Consider the following 21272-nt stretch of genomic DNA (forward strand, 5'->3'; position numbering starts at 1 on the left):
ATTGAATAGCTTGACATTATAAACAACATTTTTTAAAAAATGAGTATAAATTAATAATATTTTCAAATTTTGAAGTTTTTCAAGAAAAATAAAAAACCAAAATTATTTCTGACTAAAAGGCTTCAAAAAACAAGCCTAATCTAATATATTTTATGGTAAAGGGCACTCTCTCTCTTAAGAAAATATCTAAGTGCATCTGGTCGAATCGAATTTTTTTTTTATATTGCAAATAATACCATTATTATTATTTTGTCTTATTACTCTTATCCAGATTTATTCATTTATATAAATCCTCTTATACTAAGATTTCATATACATTTTTATTAAAATAGCTATTATATTGAATTCAATTTCTCAATTGTGCGATAATTTTTCCCATTTACCAAATGACAGAACAAAAACCACTAAAAAAACATCAAATCGAAACTCACTCACAAGTAAAGTTCCTATTTGATTATAAAAATTCAAATATTTTGAAATGTACACTTATTCTCTAAATCAAATAGCATTAAACGTTGATTTATTTATAAAATATTTATTTAATATTTACATGAAAATTGTTCTAATTTTGAAATTTACACAAATATTATTTTGATTCAATATGAATTTTATTAATTTAAATTAAAATGTATAGCTTTTTATAATCATTTAATGTCATAAAGTTGAAGGTGAATCTCAGTGTAGCCCTCTTGCCTCTATATTTTTCTCCGATAACTCCAGGCATAGCATGTCAGACGAAATCTTGGAACAATTATTTGCAGGCCCTAAGATAGCTTTAAACGAAGAAAGTACTAAACACATGCTAATATGTTTCTTGTGGATTCTCAAAAACGTTGATAAATCTTTATTGAAAAACTGGTGGTCTGAGCTAACTTACATACAACTGGGGCAGTTTTTGGAATTACTTTATCTTGTTATTCAGTCTTTCGAATACAAAGGGCAAGAGATTGTTAGAAGTCATTTGATCCATAACACGGAGAATCTGAAATCCCGCTTAGAAGATGCTATCATAGGCACACTTAATGCTCGTTCCGAAATGATGGCTAGAAGGAAAGATAGCTCTTGTATCCCTAATTCTTGCATTAATGATCATAATGTAATCTCAACTACTCCTGGACAACTTGAACTTAATCTCAATCCTTTATTATTCAATAAGGTGTCTTGTAATTCTCCCAACACCACTTTACTTAGATGGAGAAAAGATACTTGGAGATCATCGAACATAAGCGATGGTTCTATGATAATTAATAACACCAATATTGTCAACGGGTGTAATATGCTTAACTACGGGAACCTAGAATATAAAACAAACTCATTGTATACCTCTCAAAAAATCATACTCGAAAAAAATTTGTGTGCTGAAACGGCCTTAATAGTATTGGACACAATGGAATTGTTTATACAGGTTGATTAAAATTATTGTGCATTAATATTTTTTTTAACCTTTAGTTTTTGACGCATCATGAATACAATAAAACGTTGATTATGGGGTTGATTAGAATAATACTAAAAATGTTTTCCTGTAATCAAGGTGTCCAAGTCTTGGAAAATATATTTGCTACACAAAGATCCATTGTCAATAAGGTGCAATTTTTTGAAATAAATTATTATACAAGGAGTTTATAAAATATGATTCTAAACCTACATTTATTAAACTTACATAAAGCGTGACATTTTTAATAGTGTAAATTAATAAATATTTCTGTACAACTTTCAATAAAAACGATATAATTTTAATACTAAAATTTTATATGTTGCATTCATAGTATTCGGAACTATTGTTCGAAGAAGAAACTCACACATGTCGCAACTTGTGCAGCCAACTCTTAACTCACGCCTGTTCAAGTATATCAGCCATACGTTCTCAAGCAACTGGTTCGCTTTATCATTTGATGTTTAAAAATTATGAAACGGGGGGTAACAGTTTTGCTTTAGTTAAGACCCAAATAACCGTGTGCCTTAGTTCTCTCGTTGGTGGAGGAGATAGTTTTGATAAAAGAGAATGCAGTGGATTATTATACCCCAGCAATTTAGATTCTTATCTTAGGCGTTCGCTAAAAACACTCTTGACTTATGCGGAACAAGATACACACATGAGGGGAACCTCTTTCCCTCGTCAAGTCCAAGCCCTTGCCTCCACCCTGGCTAGCATTCTGACTGACACAGCCAAAATAATCAAATATCGAACTGATCCCGAAATGCTACTTGATTGCATGCACCGTGTAGCCGATGGTTACAGAGACTCCCCAGACCTCAGGCTGGCTTGGCTTCACAACATGGCGGCTGAACACAGCCGACGTTCAGCACACTCAGAGGCGGCACAATGCTTAATTCATGCAGCAGCAGCGGTAAACGAACGCCTGCAAGCTGCTCGAGACAGATTTTACCTTCCAAGTGGAGCCTCAGCTTATGCTTCCATATCTGACAACGTTATTGCGGATGAATCCGTCACGTCCATCTTCGACTATAACACATCTAATTCGAATGGGAATGAATCTACAGCAACAGATTCTAAATACTTTTCGGAGACCGGGCTTGTGGGTTTGCTTGAACAAGCGGCTAGTTCTTTTTCCATGGCTGGCGAATATGAGCTCGTTAACGAAGTGTACAAGTTAGTGATACCTATTCGAGAGAGGTACGGTGACGCCAAGAAGCTAGCTGGCGTTCATGGAAAGCTTCACGAGATATTTAACAAGATAGTTTTGAGAAATGAAGAAGAAACTAGTGGTATTGGAAATGCGGGTCCTAAGCGTGTTTCTGTTCAATATTTTGGGGCCACTTATTTTCGAGTAGGATTCTACGGGGCTCGGTTTGGCGAACTTGATCGTGAAGAATATATATACAAGGAACCAGCTGTTACTAAATTATCAGAAATAACTGACAGGCTTCTCAGTTTTTATGGGGCGAAATTTGGAGGTTCTGGATTTAACCAAGTAGATATCGTAGAATGTATCAAAGATAGTAATCGCGTTGATATTTCGACTTTGGACCCCGCCAAGGCTTGTCTACAGATAACGTATGTTGAGCCATACTTCGATGTTTCAGAACAGCTAGTTCGTAAAACAGCGTTCGAACGCTGCTATAATGTCAGACGTTTTGTTTACGCAACACCCTTTACTTTAGACGGAAGGTCTCACGGTCGATTGCAAGAGCAGTACAAGCGGAAAACGATACTCACGACTCAGCGCTCGTTCCCTTACATCAAAACACGAATCAAAGTTGTGGATAGAGATCAGATAGTCCTCACTCCTATCGAGGTAGCCATTGAAGACCTGGAGAAGAAGTGCAAAGAATTACGTGAAGCTACTCGTAGGCAAGACGCAAAAATACTGGCGATGGTTTTGCAGGGTTCTTTAGGCCCCACTGTTAACATGGGACCTTTGCAAATGGCTGAAACATTTCTAACACCCGTCATTAAGGGCCTGACAAGGCCGACTATTCACCACAATAAGCTTAGGGTTTGTTTCAAATTGTTTATGCTATGCTGCAAGGATGCCCTTGTACGAAATAAGGCCTTGTGCGATATAGAACAGAAGGATTATCAAAGGCAAATTGAAATCAACTATCAACAGTTAAGTGGGCAGTTGAGTTCAATTATTAATAATAAAATCACTCAGAAATTTGTATAATTATTTTATTAAATAAAACTTATTATTTTCAAACGTATTGGGCATTTAAATTTTTTACATTTGATGTACTATTTTTTTAAAATGTGTAATATATGCACTACCATATTTAGCTAAATTATTAAAATTTAATATTGTAACATGTTAGGAAAAAAAATAAACCATCTAAAAACTTGGTATTAAAAATTAAACATAATTACATTTCAATTTACGATCTGTGATAGCATACTAGGGGCCAGAAACGAATATAGGTTCGGGTTAGGTTTGGATAAAAATAACGGTTCATGTTCGGTTCGTGAAATAAAAATATCGGTTTGGATCGAACCTCTAAAAACCTTTTTGAATTTTAATTATATATTGTTAATTTTGTTGAGTTTCAGAGGGCGTAAAGAAATTGTGACTGACACTTTTCAATCTAAATTGATTGTTTGATAATAATCCATAAAATTTTAACAATATACTAGTACACGGACTGGCGACGCTATGGCCTCGTGGGAATTTTTTTATACCGGCCTCATTCGTTTTACATTTTTAGTAAAAAAAAGAATAGCAAAAGAATAGTATTATACGATAATCATATATTTTATTTTAAAAAAATGCACATCTAAAATCATATTCATTACCTATAAAAAATAATATTCATTGAAAATATATATTTTATATTAGATTTACAACGATATTGCACTATAAATTTAAATCATACATCACATGTTAAATATAAAAAAAAAATGCATACTCAATTGATTAAAACAATTAATTATAAATATAAAATTATTGCAGTTATAATTACAGAGAATAAAATTGCTGCACTTTTATAAAATCAAGCCCCGATCATATTGTAAATAAGATTCTAATAAAAGAATTAAGAAAATATGTAATTTTTACGTTAATAAATCTCTCATTAACTTTGAACCTTTGCGCAAATATGCAGGAATATCTTCTAGTTCAATCTACGCTAATAGTTCTCGTTCAACTGACATCATTAAAAACGCTTCTAATTTTTTTGGTCAATATTAGCTCTCAGCTTATTTTTATAATTTTTAATTTACTAAATGCTTTCTCGCAATTAACCTGCGTAAATGATAAAGTTAAAATGTATTCATATGCCAAAAATAAATTAGTGTCACATGTATGCATATTGTATCTAAAAATTTCATACACGCATATTAAACACTTGTTACATTTATTATCACACTCTGATTTATTATCATATTGTAATATTCCATCTTCTTCATTTGACTTCTCACTTGTGCATGCGATATCATTGTCAGTTTCATTTAATTCTGCTACCAAATCTTTGAATATGGCAAATGAACATAATTCGTTATGAAATTTAACACTCAATATGCCAATTGTGCCAGTCTTTCCAATGTCTTTTCAGAAATACCTTTACTATTTATTTCATCAAAATGTCTTGGATGCAAATATTGCACATTCAAGATAAGCTCTCAATTCGCAGAAAGTAGTTCCGACAAGCTGCTTATAATTTGATCAATTATAGGACGAAATAGTTCGAACCTATAAAGGTCAATCGATTCTTGAGGACGTTCATCTTGGCATTTGTCACTATATATTCTTTTCGCTCGTCCTATTCGATTTTTTAGAGAGCATTTTATACTCAGATACTCTCCGGGAGCTATATGAAAATGTTTAATTTAATTTAGCAGCCATTTTATTGCTTTATTTTGAATCGATGTAATAATCGATGACACAGAAGATTTAGCATCTTATTTCATTTTGCATGCTGGCAAAGTACTTAATTTTTATGAAGATATGACAGTGGCCCCATTATTTTAAAAATTTCCAAATATATTATAGCTGTACTTAGAGTCTTAAATTTAATAAATTACCAAGTTTTTGTCCCAAATTTTGAAGTGCCATTATCGTTATTGGGAGCAAGCTCTCTTTACCATATATCCATCTAAACATGCCAACCACTTTATCTCACCTGTTTTTTGCAGCCTTCTCAACTTATTTTGGCCACATGTCACCCAAGCATCCATCCTTTTATCTGATTCACTGACCTGGATTTTATTTGTTTTCAATGAATTAAGAACAATTAATGTTGGCTATATTATTTCTACAATAAAACAATGTATAAAAATATAACATAATAAAATAATCAAAACTTGATTTCACTCTACTCAAACGGAAGCGTTTTCACTTCATTTATAAAAAACAAAGAAAAGAACGTGGTATTGATGTGTAGCATCAAGCGACGTTATTGATATATTATGCATTAAAATATAGTAAACGACATGACAATTCTCAAGGAATGTGATATTCAAATCATAGAGATATCATTAAAAATAAATAAATGATAAGAGAGAACATAATAATAATTTTTTTCTAATCGGCCTCTACTTTGATATTTTCCTCTGATCGGCCTCAAAAATCGACATTTTCTCGCGGCCTCATGGGCAAAATGCCTACTGGGTCTTATGGCCAGTCTAATAAGGGTTGGGCAGTATCGCGGATATTTGTATTATCTTTTTTAAAATTTTGGAAAGTATCTTGTATCCAGTATCTAAGATACATATTATTTAAAAGTATTTGTATCTTAACCAACTTTGTATTCAAAAAGATACAGATACTTTAAAAAAAATTTATATTGGTTAATTTAAATAGTATTAAAATTTAAAATGATATTGTTTTAAGATTTAAATGAAAAATTTAATCAAAATTTAGATATTTTAAGATAATTTTTGATATATGACGTTGGTCGTCATATAGCAATTTGCTTACAATTAGAACTACCATATTTGAATCGTTTTATATCTCTATTTTAAAATAATGGAAGAATAAAATAGAATAATATGTTTATCTTCGTCTTCAGATGAATCTTCAACCGAAAATTATAACAATAAACTTAAACTAAGCATACTTAATGGCAAATTTTTTGAAGTACTTCAAGATGATAATAATAAAGAAATTCATCGTGACTTTGGTATTGACGAAAAAGTTATAGCAACTGTTACAGATAACGGTTCTAACTTTAAGAAAGCTTTCAAGTAGTTTGGATATTCTATGGAAGCTGTAGATAATGACTTTGACATCAATGATAATGAATGTATAGAATTCGAAATCATTGAAAGTATCATTTAATACTTCTTTAAAATTTATTATGATATTGTAAATTTAGTAAAAAAATTTATTCAAATAAAATTATTTATTTATTTAAGGGTCTAAAGAAGCCTCAATAACATTGTCTCAACACATTCGTTGTTTGTGCCATACGATAAGTCTAATTGCCACAACAGATGTCGAGAGAGCTATTAAGGATTCTCCTAACATTTCTAAAATTCATCATCCTGCAATAGCTAAATTTACTAAGCTATGGAATGCAAATAATAGGCCTAAAACTGCAGAACTTATCAAAGCAGTTTTAGGAAAACAATTAGTTACACCTTGTTGCACTAGATGGAATAGTTTGTATGATAGTCTTCATAGTTTATTAAAATTTAAAGGCGAACTTCCTAAATTATGTCAAAAATTAGAATTTCCTAAATTAAGAGATATTGAAATTCAATATTTAGAAGAATATTGCAATATAATGGCCCTATTGGCTATAGCGATTGACAAAATACAGAGTGAAAAGGTTTGGATCTTTTGAATATTCATAGGCTAACGGCAAGCAAGGATGAGATAATTGAAAAATTAGCTCAATCACAACGAAGATTGGATTTTACATTGTAAATATATAACATACAAAATGCAATTATTCCTAAGAAACTTTTTGTGTAAAGGCTCAAAAAATTCATATTTCTATTTTGGGTCATTTAAGTGATTCTTTACATAAGATTTTTTTATAATTTACATTAATTTAAAATTGTATTAGAAATAGTTATTAGTTAGTCCTAATAAATTTATGCTTAATATTTAAAAAAAACAATAATATTCTTAAATGATAAATGTGGCATACTTATTCATATAAAATGCTCAAAATTATTTCAAGAAAAAATGAACTCGTTACCTCCCAATGTTTGATTTTTATATTCAAAAATTTTGTTTTTTCATTTATATTTATTTGTTAATGGCGAATTAAATTCAATAACAATTTTTTAATATTTTGTGGCCATTTGGGACTGAAAAATAGGAAAGGGGGCTGACATCCTCATTATTACTGGTTTGAACATCGAAATCGTTAGGATTATATTTAAAATATAGGAGCACTAATTTTAACGTGAGAAGAGATTCTGTGAAACTGTGAAAAAAAATTATCATATCTTTTTCTAAAATTTTTGAAATATATAAAGAGATGTTTCAATAAATTACAAGAGTTTAATGTTTTGTCTTATCAAAAAAGTTTCCGCTATCTATTTTTTAAGGGAAATAGGGTATCCTTGATAATCTGAAATACAGGAATAAATAGACACAACAAAGATTTTTTTTGACGTTATTTATGATGTTGGCCTATAGTAATGTATAGTATAGCTTAATGAACCTTAATCTACCAACATTCACTGAACATATGATAGAAAGAAAACTTAAATTATTTTTACATCTAAATCGTTATTTTACATATGTTCAGGGGCAGGTTTCACATGCTAACATAAGAGAATATTTTTATTATATAGATCATAATGGACAAGTAAATTTTTTTAAAATGATATATTGCTACTTGTTTTTGTAGCTATTTTTGGATGATTCAAGAATGAAAAATTTTACATCTTGTTTCAAAGGTATTATTATATTCTACTGATTTAATTTTCAACGATAATACTTATCAAATTTTGCAGATTTAAATATTTATATAAATATTAAATTTACAAAAAATTATTTATAAATATTTAATTAATTCTTGCACTTATCTCATTTCATAGAGTTGGGCAGCTCCTTAAAAAAGGATCCTTAATATAATACAGATTTTTTATATGTATCTTATATACAGAAGGACAATATACCCCCTCCCACAAAGATTCTTTTTAAATGTATATAGATATATAGCCTTAAAATATATCTAGTAAATTTTTATTAATATAAATTTACAATTTTCAACTGTTAAGTTTTTAAATAATTTAACTTCCAGGTCATATGTAACAATTATGTCCACCTTTTTTGCCATATAAATATTTTGAAAGTCAGACATTTTGTTGAAAACTTGATTCAAATAGTTAAATTACAGATAACCTTAATATCATCTTTAACAAATGCCCTTTTAACCATTAAGTGCAAAATTGAGGTTTGATTTAAAAATTTCATAGATTTGTCATTAAATATATTAAACTGCATTATTAACAAATCAATGCAGCATAAAACTTGCTGATTTAAAAGCTTAAATAAAATATTATATTTAATAATGAAAGTATATATACTAGTGATCTGCATCGGGCCTAATTTTTCAAGCCATTTTTTTAAAACAATTTGCCTGCCCAGTCTGAACCCGAATTTATTTTAAAAAAAATTTACTGGCCCAGCTCGAATTTAGTTATAGAAATTAATTTTTATAATTACTCAAAATAAAAGACATATGTTATGTGGCGTTTAGTTTCAATAAATAAAATCAAAAATTTTTATTTTACATAAAAAATTCAATATAAAATTGATAAATTTAGATATTTTTAAAAAAATTTCCAAAATCCCTCCCGACCCAGCCCGAATTTATTTAAAAATATTAACTTTGCAGATCTCTAATATATACTCTCTCTTTTTATGAATTATTTGAAGCCTAGTACTTTCAAAATTATTTCTCAAAAAAACATTCAAAAATTTAGACAATTACTTAAATTATACTTCTCATCTGAATACAGCAATTTATTGCCAATTGAAATTGATTCATTGTAAACCCTGTTTCTTTTGACATAATTTGCATTTTTATAAATAAGCTTGTCATCAATATATCAAAAATATAAGATGATGAAAAAATCAATTTTTTTAAATAAATGATAAAAGTGGCAGGATCTTCAGAATCTTTTTAATTTGTCAAAGCTGCCCTCAAGGCATTATAAAGTAGAAAAAAATTTATATGATGATAACCAGCTTGCATAAATATAAAATAAACATTTTAGATCTAAACAAATAAGATAATAGTACCAAGTGGTATTCTTGAGCATAAAAATCATTGTGATTTTGTCAGTACATTACTCTGACATGCTTTGAGCACTCCATATCATTTCACCCCTTTGAAATACATATGAATTGTCTAAGATCCTAAAATATTTTTTAGTTTCCCTTTCCTTACAGATTGGCATAATTAAATTTAATCGATGACATTAGCACCACATAAAAGCCACCTTTGGGACCAGGGCTCCAATCAAAGCCTATACCCGTTGATACTTTCCTTCATGATCGAAGCACCATCTTGCCTAACTAAGAATTAGAGGGGTAGATTAATGTAATTAAGTTTGTATATTATATTTTTTAAATACTATTACCAATCATGTTACCCATACAATATATAAATAAGTCTTTCAACTGGCTTTGATGCTTTGCCATTTTCAATATATCTTAGTATCAAAGTCATTGCTAGTGACTTAGAAACATCATATATACCATCTATTATATTCAATTTCTTTTATAACCACATTTTTAATGGTTTCAAGAAGTATATTTATACTATTATTCGAAAAGATTAGAATATAATTTGATTTTAATCCAATATGTTTTTTATCCCTATTTATTTTGTATATATGATTTGAGAACTGGTTTAGAATGAGCAATAAATTTTTAAAGACCATAAAAATGAAACAACCAGACATAAATACATTTTTATAAAAGCATCCTGTTATCATTTTTCTATAGATATATTTATCAACCCTCCTATCCCCTTTTAATTTTAATGATCACCTTGTGTTATACCCCCCCCCCCCACCCCCAATGAATCCTGACGTATCGTTTATCAAGTATTTTATTAAAAAAATATACTTGTATTTTTTGCTAAATTTTAACTACTTGAATAACCATGAATTTAAATATAATTTTAAAAATGGGTATATTGAAATTTTTTCATTGGCTATAAATACGATAGAAAGGTCAGGATAAACTCTTTAACATGTGATTCACAAAACAATTTGTTTTAAAATTATAATTACCTAGACGTTAATGAAATATTTTATACGATACCACAAAATAGATAGCATAAAAAGAATTATTTTTTTTTATACACAGTATACTGAGCCCAAGGATCAATCCAGAATGTTGGACAGCTAAATATATAAAAATAATTTTATTCCTTCTATATAAAATAATAATTATTATTTAAGTACAATGATAATTCATATAAAATATTTCAAATCATCGATATTTGTAAAGGTCATTTATGTATAGCATTAAACAGGCAGACTAATACTTTTTATGGAGTTAAAAAATTTAATTTATAAATAAATTTTCAAAAACGTATAAAATGATTAATATAAATAATGGACAATTATAAAATTGAATTGTCTAATTTTCATACGATAAAGTTGATATGTCAAAATTATAAATGAATATTAATTCTAAAATACATGGATAGGAAAAAAACAACAAAAATTGAATTTTTTTAAACAAAAAATAAAAAAAAACTTTATTTTTTAAGGAAATGAAAACGATATAGAATTCATTTGAACAAAAGTATTTTAAGTTTCCTATTAAATATATCAAAAAGTTACAATGTACAAGATACAAAACTGCCCAACTCTGTCAATTTTTTAATATTAAGTTTATCATACTGTAATTTCTGCTATTTTATAATAATTTTTTATTATACAAAAAAATATAGATGTCAAATTTTTAACTTTATTCTTTAAGAGACTTCACAAAAACAATACAGGAAGATATGAGGCAGACTTTCCTTACCTATACATTTGTGCCAACGAACATAATTATGCTAGATGTGATGATATTCCCATAGTTTTTACAGAACTAATCACTCTACCTTCAAATAGTAGCACAAATAAATATGGGTTAATATGCAATAACACGGGTAAAAATTTATGTCAAAGCTTCTTACCTTGTGACATATATGTCCATCCTCTAACAGGGAGGGTTTATCATCCAAGCAATGACCCACCTTTGGTATCTGGAGTTGGTTTGATTAAATCTAGCTTAGCTCAATCAATAAGTCATCATTTTATTCCTCAAGATCATTCATATGATGAAAAGAAAAACAAAACTAGTGACGATATACCTATAACTTCAAAATATTTTGAATGGGAAGGGATCAAACACAAGATGACAGGATCCATTGCTAATGCAGTTGAAAATGAAAGTTTTCACGTAAAAGGATATAGGATAAAAATCGTCAGTTAAAGAAATATAATATTTTTTTAAACCAAATATACAATATCAATATTTAATTTTATATAATATAACATATTTATATAAAATTAATCTTGTTTATTAACTATGTCTTTATTAATTAAACAAACTTTATATATTTTTCAATAAAATGGCTACATTAATATTTTTGGATAAAATAAATACCCTATTGCTATGACTGAATTCAAATATATGGAAGGAAAAGTAGTAAACACATGATTATAATCTCATAAAATACAAACAAATATTTAAAAATAAATATGGGAATGATATATAATTCTTTGAATAATTGAAACTTTTGATAAATTTTACGAACGCCTGAAAAAATAACATAAGAAAAAAATTGGTCAATATCAATAAATATTTTTTTGTATCACATGATGTATAATCAGAATTAGTAGGTCTATATATAAAAATTGAATTATAAAAAACGGATTTAAAATAAAATTTTGTATAAATTTGCTCTATATCGTAGGAATTCGTGTGGTTACACCATCTGGTATCTATTTTTGGAGGCTAAACCCTCATTATCTAAAACCAAAATCCTGTATTTCCTAAACAAATTTTTAGGTAAGCTTAATACATCTCGTAAAAGGCTCCTATTAGATTCCACATCATGGTTCCATTCCTCGGATTCTAATTTGGAATATTTAGATCGCTTACTTATGTGAGATGGGACTAACGAGTGTGAGGATAATGTGAATTGGGGATTCTTTGTTGAGTTATGTCTTTCTATAAATTTTTTGATTTCAGAGATCCAAAAAACGCTGGAAGATAAAGCTACCAAAAATATCCAATCTATTAATAATAGTTTAAAATAAGAGAGTTCATTTTCAGACTTATTAATTAATTTTTGCCAGAATTGCATTGACACTCGGTCAGTATCAGCTGATGCCTTTGATTTTAACCGTTACCCAAAAATGATAATTACCCCTCATAAATTTATGGCTATAAAAATGGATCCGATATTATCAAATTTGTTATTTTATGATTATATATATTAGAGATCTGCCGTGCCGAAAAATGATTTAATCTTTAAAAATCCGATAGGGCTTTAAAAAAATTTAAAATTCGGGCCAAATTTAATTTTTTTTATATATATTAATATCAAGTAATAGATTGGAAAATCATATATAAGGGAGTGTTTACAGCTCATATTTTCAATTTCCCTTTAAAACAATGCAAAAATATAGCCCAAATTATTCAAAATAACGAAATTTTAAAAATTCCAGGCTAGGACATAAAATTATCAAATATAAAAATCCGGGCCAGACCTAAATTTAAGGTCAGACTTGATGAAATCCGGGATTAAAATTTTGATCCCTGCAGGTCTCTAATATAAAGTTATATTATGTTGTATTATTATATAATTTTATAATAAATAATAGGAACTAAAACTTGAAGAAAAGAAGTAATAGCTAAAAATGTGATATTCTTTTGTTATATTATTTAGAACAAGAAAAAAATTTTAAAATATTTAACGAGACACATTCAGCCATAAACATTGCCCACATTTCAAATAAGATGATTAACTGGGTAATAAAAAGAACAAACACTTAATCATTCGTGACAATACACTAAATATCGTCTTGAGCATGAGAAACTGAGATTTTCCAAGTGTTTTTTGGTCATGGTTTACAGTTAGTTATTTTTTGCATACACATTAATTTTTTTATTATATTTGTTGAAAAAAAGATAGACGGTAATTAAAAATCAATGCAAATATCGGATCAGGTTTCAATGAATATCGAATCGGTAAAATTTGTTAATCAGCACAGCCCTAATATTGATAAATTTTTATACCTTCGCCATTTTTCAATAATTATTGCACATAATAATATATATTTATTTAGGTGCCAGTAGGTTGAAACCGGTTTGGGTATCGGATAAAAAAAGTATATCAGTACATTTCTGATTTTTGCAAGGTGAAATGGTACCTCTAAATATATAAAATAATTGGAAAACATGATTACATTATAATATAATACTATTTATAAAAGAGTCGTTTTTAAACCATTAATTCCGATAGCTTCGGTTTGGAAAACCCTTTGAAAGAAAGGCGTGTATATAACGAGTATTTGAGCCAGTATAGAACCCATAACGGAATAAATAAAGATGCGATTGGTAAAAAATCCTATCGAAAATATCGATCTAGTCTAAATACGATATTGATTATAAATTTCTAATATGTATAAAAATAAAGTATATATTGAATAAGGGACACAAAAAATTTTGTTTCTTGAGTTACATGAAACCCTTTGAAACAAAATGGCGCTCTAATTAGTAACTCTCTAAAAGACACTTTGCATAGTAGTAGTTATATAATGATATGTCTTAATTTAAACTTGAGATCGGCAACTAAGTGCATTGAACATATCGAATAATACGAAACAAGTAAATGTCATGGTAGTATCCCGAGGCGTAATCATACCATCCCTCATCTAAATATACATAAAATATTATTGATTTTGAAAATTTTTATAGTCTTCTTTTTATTTAACTAATAAAAATGTTAATCTCAGAGAAAAATTATCATAAGAATATAAATGTAATTTCACTGAAGGCGCAATGTCAAAAATCAGTAATGGATAAATCATGCTAGTAAAAAGCTATGTTAAAATAAAATTAATTTAAAAAAACATTTGCCGATTTTTGAATGACAATGAAATAGGCCCCAATCAAGAGCGTCGGTAGCCTTTTTAAGTTAAAGGGGCTTATTTTAAGAAAAATGAAACTGCAATTACTAAACTATTAATTAATAATAGTGGACATCACTCAAAGTCAGGTGTTTAGAAGTATATAATATGAGGTTACCAAGTGTACATTTAAAAATAAAATTCTCTGACTATTTGATATTATTGGAAAGAAATAAGAAAAAATGATTATGATTAAAATGTATTATGTAAAAAAAATAAAACTTCTCGTAAAAAGACCCATATGGTTCCCGTGACTATGGTAAATGCTGATAGAATAACGTTAAATAAAAGGGCTCTTGTAATCATAGGATCATTCACGTCGCGAGGTGGTTGATTTATGATATATTCGTCGGGAGGTTCGACGCCAAGACTATTAGTAGTGCATGTAATCAGATATATAATGTAAATAAATCAAATTATTTTAGACACAATATCTAATTTTATGAAATAAGCTTAACCCTAAACAAATATGTTTTTGGTAAAATCAAGCAGATCAGATAAAAAATATTTTCTTTAAACATATACAATGAAATAAAATATTATACTTTTGAAGCAAAACCCTAGTCATCTTCGGGCCTTCGCCTATATCTAATCTATAATCTCCACTCCCCCAAATATTAATTCCTATTATTTACAACCCCTCATTATTATATAGGAGCAGTAAAATTATCTGGAAACCTTTGAGCTGGAGGTCCATCCATTATTATATTTATCCATAGTATTTGCATGGCGTTTAAAGGAGATATATGGATTTTGTGGTGCGTATTCGGTGAGCTACCACCATTGTGATAACTTCCTACATAACCATGGTTAGCGTATGACTCATTTCCAAGGGTTAAACTAGAATACGCGAGGGAATTTTCTGGAGATTTTTTACTCATATTTATGAAATAATAATTTTATATAAATAAAATCTTCGGTCCGGATCTTCGAAAATTGATCGGTATTTTTTTGCCGGACTGGTCTCGAAAAATAAAGAGATGAAACAATGCAAAAATATTTAAGTTTCTTTAAAAAAAGTAGCAAAAATGATATATATATAAAATATTAAGGCTAATAAAATTTTGAAAAAGGTAATAAAGTGAGTGGATTGAAAAAGGCGATGTTACCCAGGAACGTCCATAAATAACATAGTTGACAATGCTATAAGCGCCATGGCTGATATCGAAGTACTAAGCTGAAATCGCAAAAAGTTTCTGATATTTTCATATATGGTTTTACCTTTCATTTTTATTTTAAATAAAATATTCCTTATTAAAATTAAATCTTACATTTATTTTGGTATAATATATTTTTAGGGTTATAACTCGTCTAAACTAAATTAGTTGCAAATTTATTGTCCTTTTGTTCAAGCATATCACAAATTTGGAATTTTTACGTCCGATAAAATTTTTTTTTTTTTTAAATTAAATAATAAATATAAATATATGTCATTTATTATCTAACACATTTCATCATTAAAATGTTAATCAGAATAACATGTCATTTTCAATTAGCCTCAAATTTTTAATATTTAAAATAGTTTAACAAATCTTAAATTGGTGGGAAGACCCATCAAAACGACTTTCCCAATTTATGTGTTTTGGTTCTTAAATTCCTGAATATTCCTGCTCCCTCGGCTAGCAGTGAAAGAGCGCTTTCAGCCACTGGATATTAATATAATAATATTGATATGTCTTTTGTTCATCATGCACATTATTTTTATATAATCGCAATAATTTTTAAATTAGATTGTATTTCAACTTTTTTAATATTTAAACTGAATAAAAGTATATTTCCCAATTTAAATATAATGCAACTTAATATAAATATTGATTATATAGTGGCGGTCAAATGAACTTTTATTTAAGGCAATACACATAACTTTTAATTGTTTTTTGGATATTATAATATTCACACTCAAATTTAAAATTTTTTAGTCGGGTTAAAAAATAATTAGAATTAGAGGTCGGGCAAATTTTTTTTATATTTCGGGCTCGTGTTGCGAAAAAATTACTTTGCAGACCTCTTTAACATATGATTCCGATTTAAATAACCAAAATTGATAAAACACAACAAGTATATAAAAATATTTAAAATTACTAAATAAAAATAAATATATATATATTATAAGTATCGGAGGCTCTAAAAAGAGCTAGAATTTAGACTTGGATGCTCGTTTACACAGCCACATACTTGCCACCAATGCAACTTGCCCGTTCAACCTAAACTGCACCCGCAGCCAAGGTCGCCATCTACGGCATAAAGCAATTAATAAAATCATCCATAACGCTTTTTAAAGGCTAAAATACCCAACATCTCGAACCAACCAACCTTTCATTACAGGACGGCTTCAGACCCGAAGGTTTAACCTGTACCCCCTGGCCCAACGGGAAATCCCTTATTTGGGACGCAACCAGCGTCTCCTCCTTTCCTTCATCAATTAATTCAAACCCTCTTACTTGCGGGAAAATAAAAAATTAATAAATATTTAAAATTAAATAAATTTATATTTCAGCTAATAGTCATATCAACTAACGGCAATTGTTCACAGTCTACATATTTTTAAAAAAAAACTTTATCGTGAAAATTTTTTAGCATAACAAACGAAAATCGCGAAACAATATTTCTTAAACAAAAACGTCAACTAGAAATTTTTAAACACAATTATACTTGTTTTTTAGGTACATGTTCATTATTAAATTAAGCTCTTTTTAGAGCCTCCGATACTTATAATATATATATTTTTTTATTTAGTAATTTTAAATATTTTTATATACTTGTTTTAATATTTTAGTGTTTTATCATTTTTTTAAATATTATATTGCCAAATTTGATTAACCAAAATTGGTTACTAATTTTCGTAAGATATCTTGGAACATTTGATAATATTATTTCAAGAATTTGTTGACTAAATTTGTAACTAATTTATTCGAGCTTGGACGAAGTATTAGGAAACAAAGACAAAAAAATTTTTAAAAAAAACAACCAAAAATTTGTAATCAATTTTAAAATATTCAAAGAAAAAAAACAAAATCGATATATTATTTATTTCTCAAAATCATGATTTAAATTTCAAAACAACGTTTTTTGTTATTGATTCTCCTAGTCCACATTATTTCTTTCCAACTTCCCTTTTCTTCCTCTTAATTCTCATTATCTCTCCAATTTAGCTTAAATTGGTAAACATTATTTTTGTTAACCTTCTTCGACACAAATAGTCAAAGTGCTTAGATCACCGTCTAACAACAACATATCAGCGGCTTCTTTGCAGGCATCATTCGTGTTTACAAGAGTGTCTTGCAAATCAAAATTATCCGGTCTTGGCTCATTATAGGGGATTGAATTATTTCCGAGAGAGATATCGGCTAATAATGAATAAAAAACACAATTTTGATAGTTTTAACTAGAGATATAAAAAGCTTGGCCCATGAGCCTAGAAATTTTAAAAAAATATTAAAAAGGGATGACAGGCAATTTATATGTAAAATATCATGCAGGACTTTAAGGTATGAAAGTTATGCAAAATTTTTATAGGTCAGCTTGGTTATTAAAATTTTGAAATATTTTAAATTTCAAGCTAACATTTTGATTAATATTATTTGATAACAAATTATAATATGCCTATTTTCTTGTATTTTAAGAGCTGTCTAACTACTAACTAAAATACTAAATCAATTAATAATATAGTAAATTCACAAAAAATTAATATTTGTCACAGCATTGTCATATTGAAAAAAAATTAAATCATTAACATTATAATTTGATAAGAATTATTCCATTATTTATTAACCATAAAAATAAAAAGGGAGATATATAAAAAATTGTTATAAATAATTAAGGATATAAAAGTTAGGAATTAATGTTACTAAGTGATTATTTTCTCAACAAATAAATCCCTCGATAAAATAGGGGGAATAGAAAACACTCACAATAAATTTGTTATGCCCAAACTAGTGTTAAAAAAAGAACTTACATGGATTAGAAGATACCCGAGGGGAGAAAGACATGACTGCAATACCTATATCAGCCCGCTTGAGAGCCAAGGCATCGTTGATACCATCTCCAGTCATGGCCACCACGTTGCTTTTATGGGTTCGGCCGTCTTGAAGAGCCTTTTATAAGTTTAGTAATAAACTTTTAAGATATTTGGATAATATACATATTGGAAAATTTTGGGGAGAATTACAAACCCTGCCTGAGAATGCTTAAAGTTATTTTTGTAGTTCCAAATAAATGTTTCCCTTTCAACCTCTGATTTTTATTTAGATCAGAAAAAAAATATAAATGCTTTATTCGATGACTTTAAATGAATACAAATAATTTTATGTGGATGATGTAGATTTTTTTCCCCATAGATATTATTCTAAAAAAAAATAGGACAGATTAATATAGGAATCGGATCAACATGAATCAGAATTTTGAAAATATATTAAGTAAAAGTTAATAATCGACGCAGTTTCTTCCGAAAATCTTCCATTTATTCTTTATCTACAATTGTAACACATGATTGTCCTAGAAGTCACCGATCAAAAGGGTTTGCTATATATTTAAGTGTTTATTCTTAATGAGACACGTGTTAACTATTAAATATAAATAACTCCTAAAAATGGTTCAGATTATTAAATATAATATAATTTAAAGAAATAAACCTTAACAATCTTGATCTTATGAATAGGAGAAGTCCTGTAAAATACTACAATTCTTTCAATGCATTCCGCTAATTGTTCGGGCATCAGTCTATCCAATTCAAAACCTGAGAGTAATAAGGAATTATCGTATTGGTTGAAGATAGGGTTGTTTGATAATAAGCCTATTTTAATATACAAATGCATAATTTGTATAAAGATTATAATATCGAAAATATGGTTAAAGGTATAAAAAAATACCATACTTTTCAGTGCACTCTATGACATAGCAATTTTGAAATCATTAACATATTATTTATTACCTATAAGGAATCAGAGATCTTTATAAGCCGGGCCGACCCATAAGCCGGGTATGGGCCTAATTTTTATTTTACTAGCGAGTCTGGGCAGGGTCTGGAGTTTTGATTTTTTTTTAAAATACGCATGGGCCTAAAAAATTTTCAGTTAAATTTAGATATTTTAAAAGAGTTGCTAAGTTAAAAACATATTGCAATTTTTTTTCCTTCTAATAATAAATTTTAATATTGCAAGCAAAATAATTGCCTAAATATACCAAAATATTGTTTATTTTCAATAAATTCGATTTTTTGGATATGGGCTTGGGATAAATTTTTGAACTAATTATGGGCTTGGGAATTTATTTTAATGTTAAATATGGGACTAAATTTTTTTTTATACTGCGGACCTGTAAGACGCATGAAGATATCTGTAAGATTGATCATAATTTAATTTTAAAAAAATATTTAATAAACTTTTAAAGGAAAAAAAAGCTTTTTTAAGGGTTGTTTATAACTGACCATAAACGAACGTAGATTGTTTTCTTTTTCATAAGAAAGAATAATAATTAATGGATAAATAATTTTGCTATTATATGATTGTAGTTATATCAACAAATAAATTCTTAGGTTCCTAAGGCTATAAATACTAATGTTGTTAAACGGTTCGATTTAGTCGATTTTAAATTTTGATCTTAGCCAAAATAATATTATGCAAGCCTCGAGATTTCATTAATAGATGTCCAAACCTTTCTGCTATCTATGAGAAAAATCTCCAGGCTTGCGTAGTATTGTTTTCCTTAAGATTTTAGAAAAACGATAATTTAAATCGATAGGGATAATGGATCTCTTTAAATTTTTTTACAAAATTTAAATTATTGCTTACTAACAATTTATAATGCATGATCTTCTTTTAAAATATTTTTAATGGGTTACGAAAATTATTTTGAATAAATATATTTTAAAAGGTAAGGTAGTGTGCTTAACATATAAATAATAAAATTTCAAACTTTAATTTGCTTGTAAATATAGTAAAATATTATTAGACATTCTATATAAATGTATACATAACCTATATTCCTTGCGACAGAACATGCGGTTTCTTTGGAATCTCCCGTTATCATTTTAACCTATATTGTAATAAAGATTTATGTTTAAAACACCATAATAAATCCACATAATAATCCTTAAATCATTCATTTGATCTTAATTAAGATAAAAAATATTTGGATTCTTAAAATAAGTAATGTAATTTATGATTCTTAATCATCCCATCCATATTTATACTAGGGCTGTGCCGATCCACATATTTTTCACCGATCCGATCCGATATTGCTTCAAAACCGATCCGACACCGACCCGATATTTATACTGATTTTTAATCACCCCCGTTTGAACCAAATATAATTAAGAAATCAATATTTTTTAAGCAAAAAATCGAATTATGAATTTAATTTTTTTATTTCTACAATTAAGACTGTAATAAAAAAAAATATATTTAATAATATATCCATTTTATGTTGGTATGAATTATAAAATTGTAATATTTAATATATTAAATTATAATATATTAAATTTTTTTAAAAATATGAGAGCCTCCCATTTTCTGGGAATAAGCTTCTGCGATATGGGCTATCTATATCTCCTGCCGTACTGAAGGCAGACTCAGATGATTCCGCAAATAACGCATTTTGAAAAATTATCTTTGACTTTTGTAAAATATTTCTATAATTCAGATACCATATTTAAAAAGATTTAAAATAAATAAAACTTTGGGTGTAACTTTCTATTTTTATAAAAAAAAACTTT

At 28.1% G+C, this 21272-nt stretch overlaps 3 protein-coding genes across 4 annotated transcripts in view; 2 read left to right on the top strand and 1 right to left on the bottom strand.

Annotated features, from left to right (window-relative positions):
- The window catches only part of LOC135924561 (dedicator of cytokinesis protein 6-like), a 31498-nt gene extending 27739 nt beyond the window's left edge, over positions 1 to 3759 (top strand). The window contains exons 17-20 of the mRNA XM_065459628.1: positions 333 to 437; positions 663 to 1405; positions 1450 to 1584; positions 1767 to 3759. Of these exons, the coding sequence (XP_065315700.1) occupies positions 333 to 437; positions 663 to 1405; positions 1450 to 1584; positions 1767 to 3629 (2846 nt within the window). The 3' untranslated portion in view covers positions 3630 to 3759. The remainder of the gene's footprint in view (positions 1 to 332; positions 438 to 662; positions 1406 to 1449; positions 1585 to 1766) is intronic.
- A 4350-nt stretch (positions 3760 to 8109) lies between these two features.
- LOC135924605 (UPF0598 protein CG30010-like) lies at positions 8110 to 12033 on the top strand. Its single transcript, XM_065459694.1, has 3 exons — positions 8110 to 8217; positions 8260 to 8308; positions 11326 to 12033. The coding sequence occupies exons 2-3, from the start codon at positions 8281 to 8283 to the stop codon at positions 11853 to 11855; spliced, it is 558 nt and encodes a 185-aa protein (XP_065315766.1). The 5' UTR covers positions 8110 to 8217; positions 8260 to 8280; the 3' UTR covers positions 11856 to 12033.
- Positions 12009 to 21272, bottom strand: part of LOC135924604 (calcium-transporting ATPase type 2C member 1-like) — a 30348-nt gene continuing 21084 nt past the window's right edge. Inside the window, exons 11-20 of one of the 2 annotated variants that reach the window (XM_065459692.1) lie at positions 20536 to 20593; positions 19192 to 19352; positions 18516 to 18654; positions 17743 to 17907; positions 15670 to 15781; positions 15239 to 15436; positions 14783 to 14930; positions 14210 to 14305; positions 13879 to 14020; positions 12009 to 12662 (exon numbers count right to left, since the gene is read on the bottom strand). In XM_065459692.1, the coding sequence (XP_065315764.1) occupies positions 12352 to 12662; positions 13879 to 14020; positions 14210 to 14305; positions 14783 to 14930; positions 15239 to 15436; positions 15670 to 15781; positions 17743 to 17907; positions 18516 to 18654; positions 19192 to 19352; positions 20536 to 20593 (1530 nt within the window). In that variant the 3' untranslated portion in view covers positions 12009 to 12351. Of the gene's footprint in view, positions 12663 to 13878; positions 14021 to 14209; positions 14306 to 14782; positions 14931 to 15238; positions 15437 to 15669; positions 15782 to 17742; positions 17908 to 18515; positions 18655 to 19191; positions 19353 to 20535; positions 20594 to 21272 lie in introns of those variants that run through there. The other variant, XM_065459693.1, reaches the window with a different exon arrangement.

This window comes from Gordionus sp. m RMFG-2023, chromosome 2, assembly GCF_954871325.1.
Source record: "Gordionus sp. m RMFG-2023 chromosome 2, tfGorSpeb1-WG-v2, whole genome shotgun sequence".
NCBI lineage: Eukaryota > Metazoa > Nematomorpha > Gordioida > Chordodea > Parachordodidae > Gordionus > Gordionus sp. m RMFG-2023.

Coding starts and splice junctions, on each gene's coding strand:
- LOC135924605 (XM_065459694.1), top strand. CDS start 8,281: ATGAAAAATTTTACATCTTGTTTCAAAG. Junction 8,309..11,325: donor TTTTACATCTTGTTTCAAAG/GTATTATTATAT, acceptor AAAAAAATATAG/ATGTCAAATTTTTAACTTTA.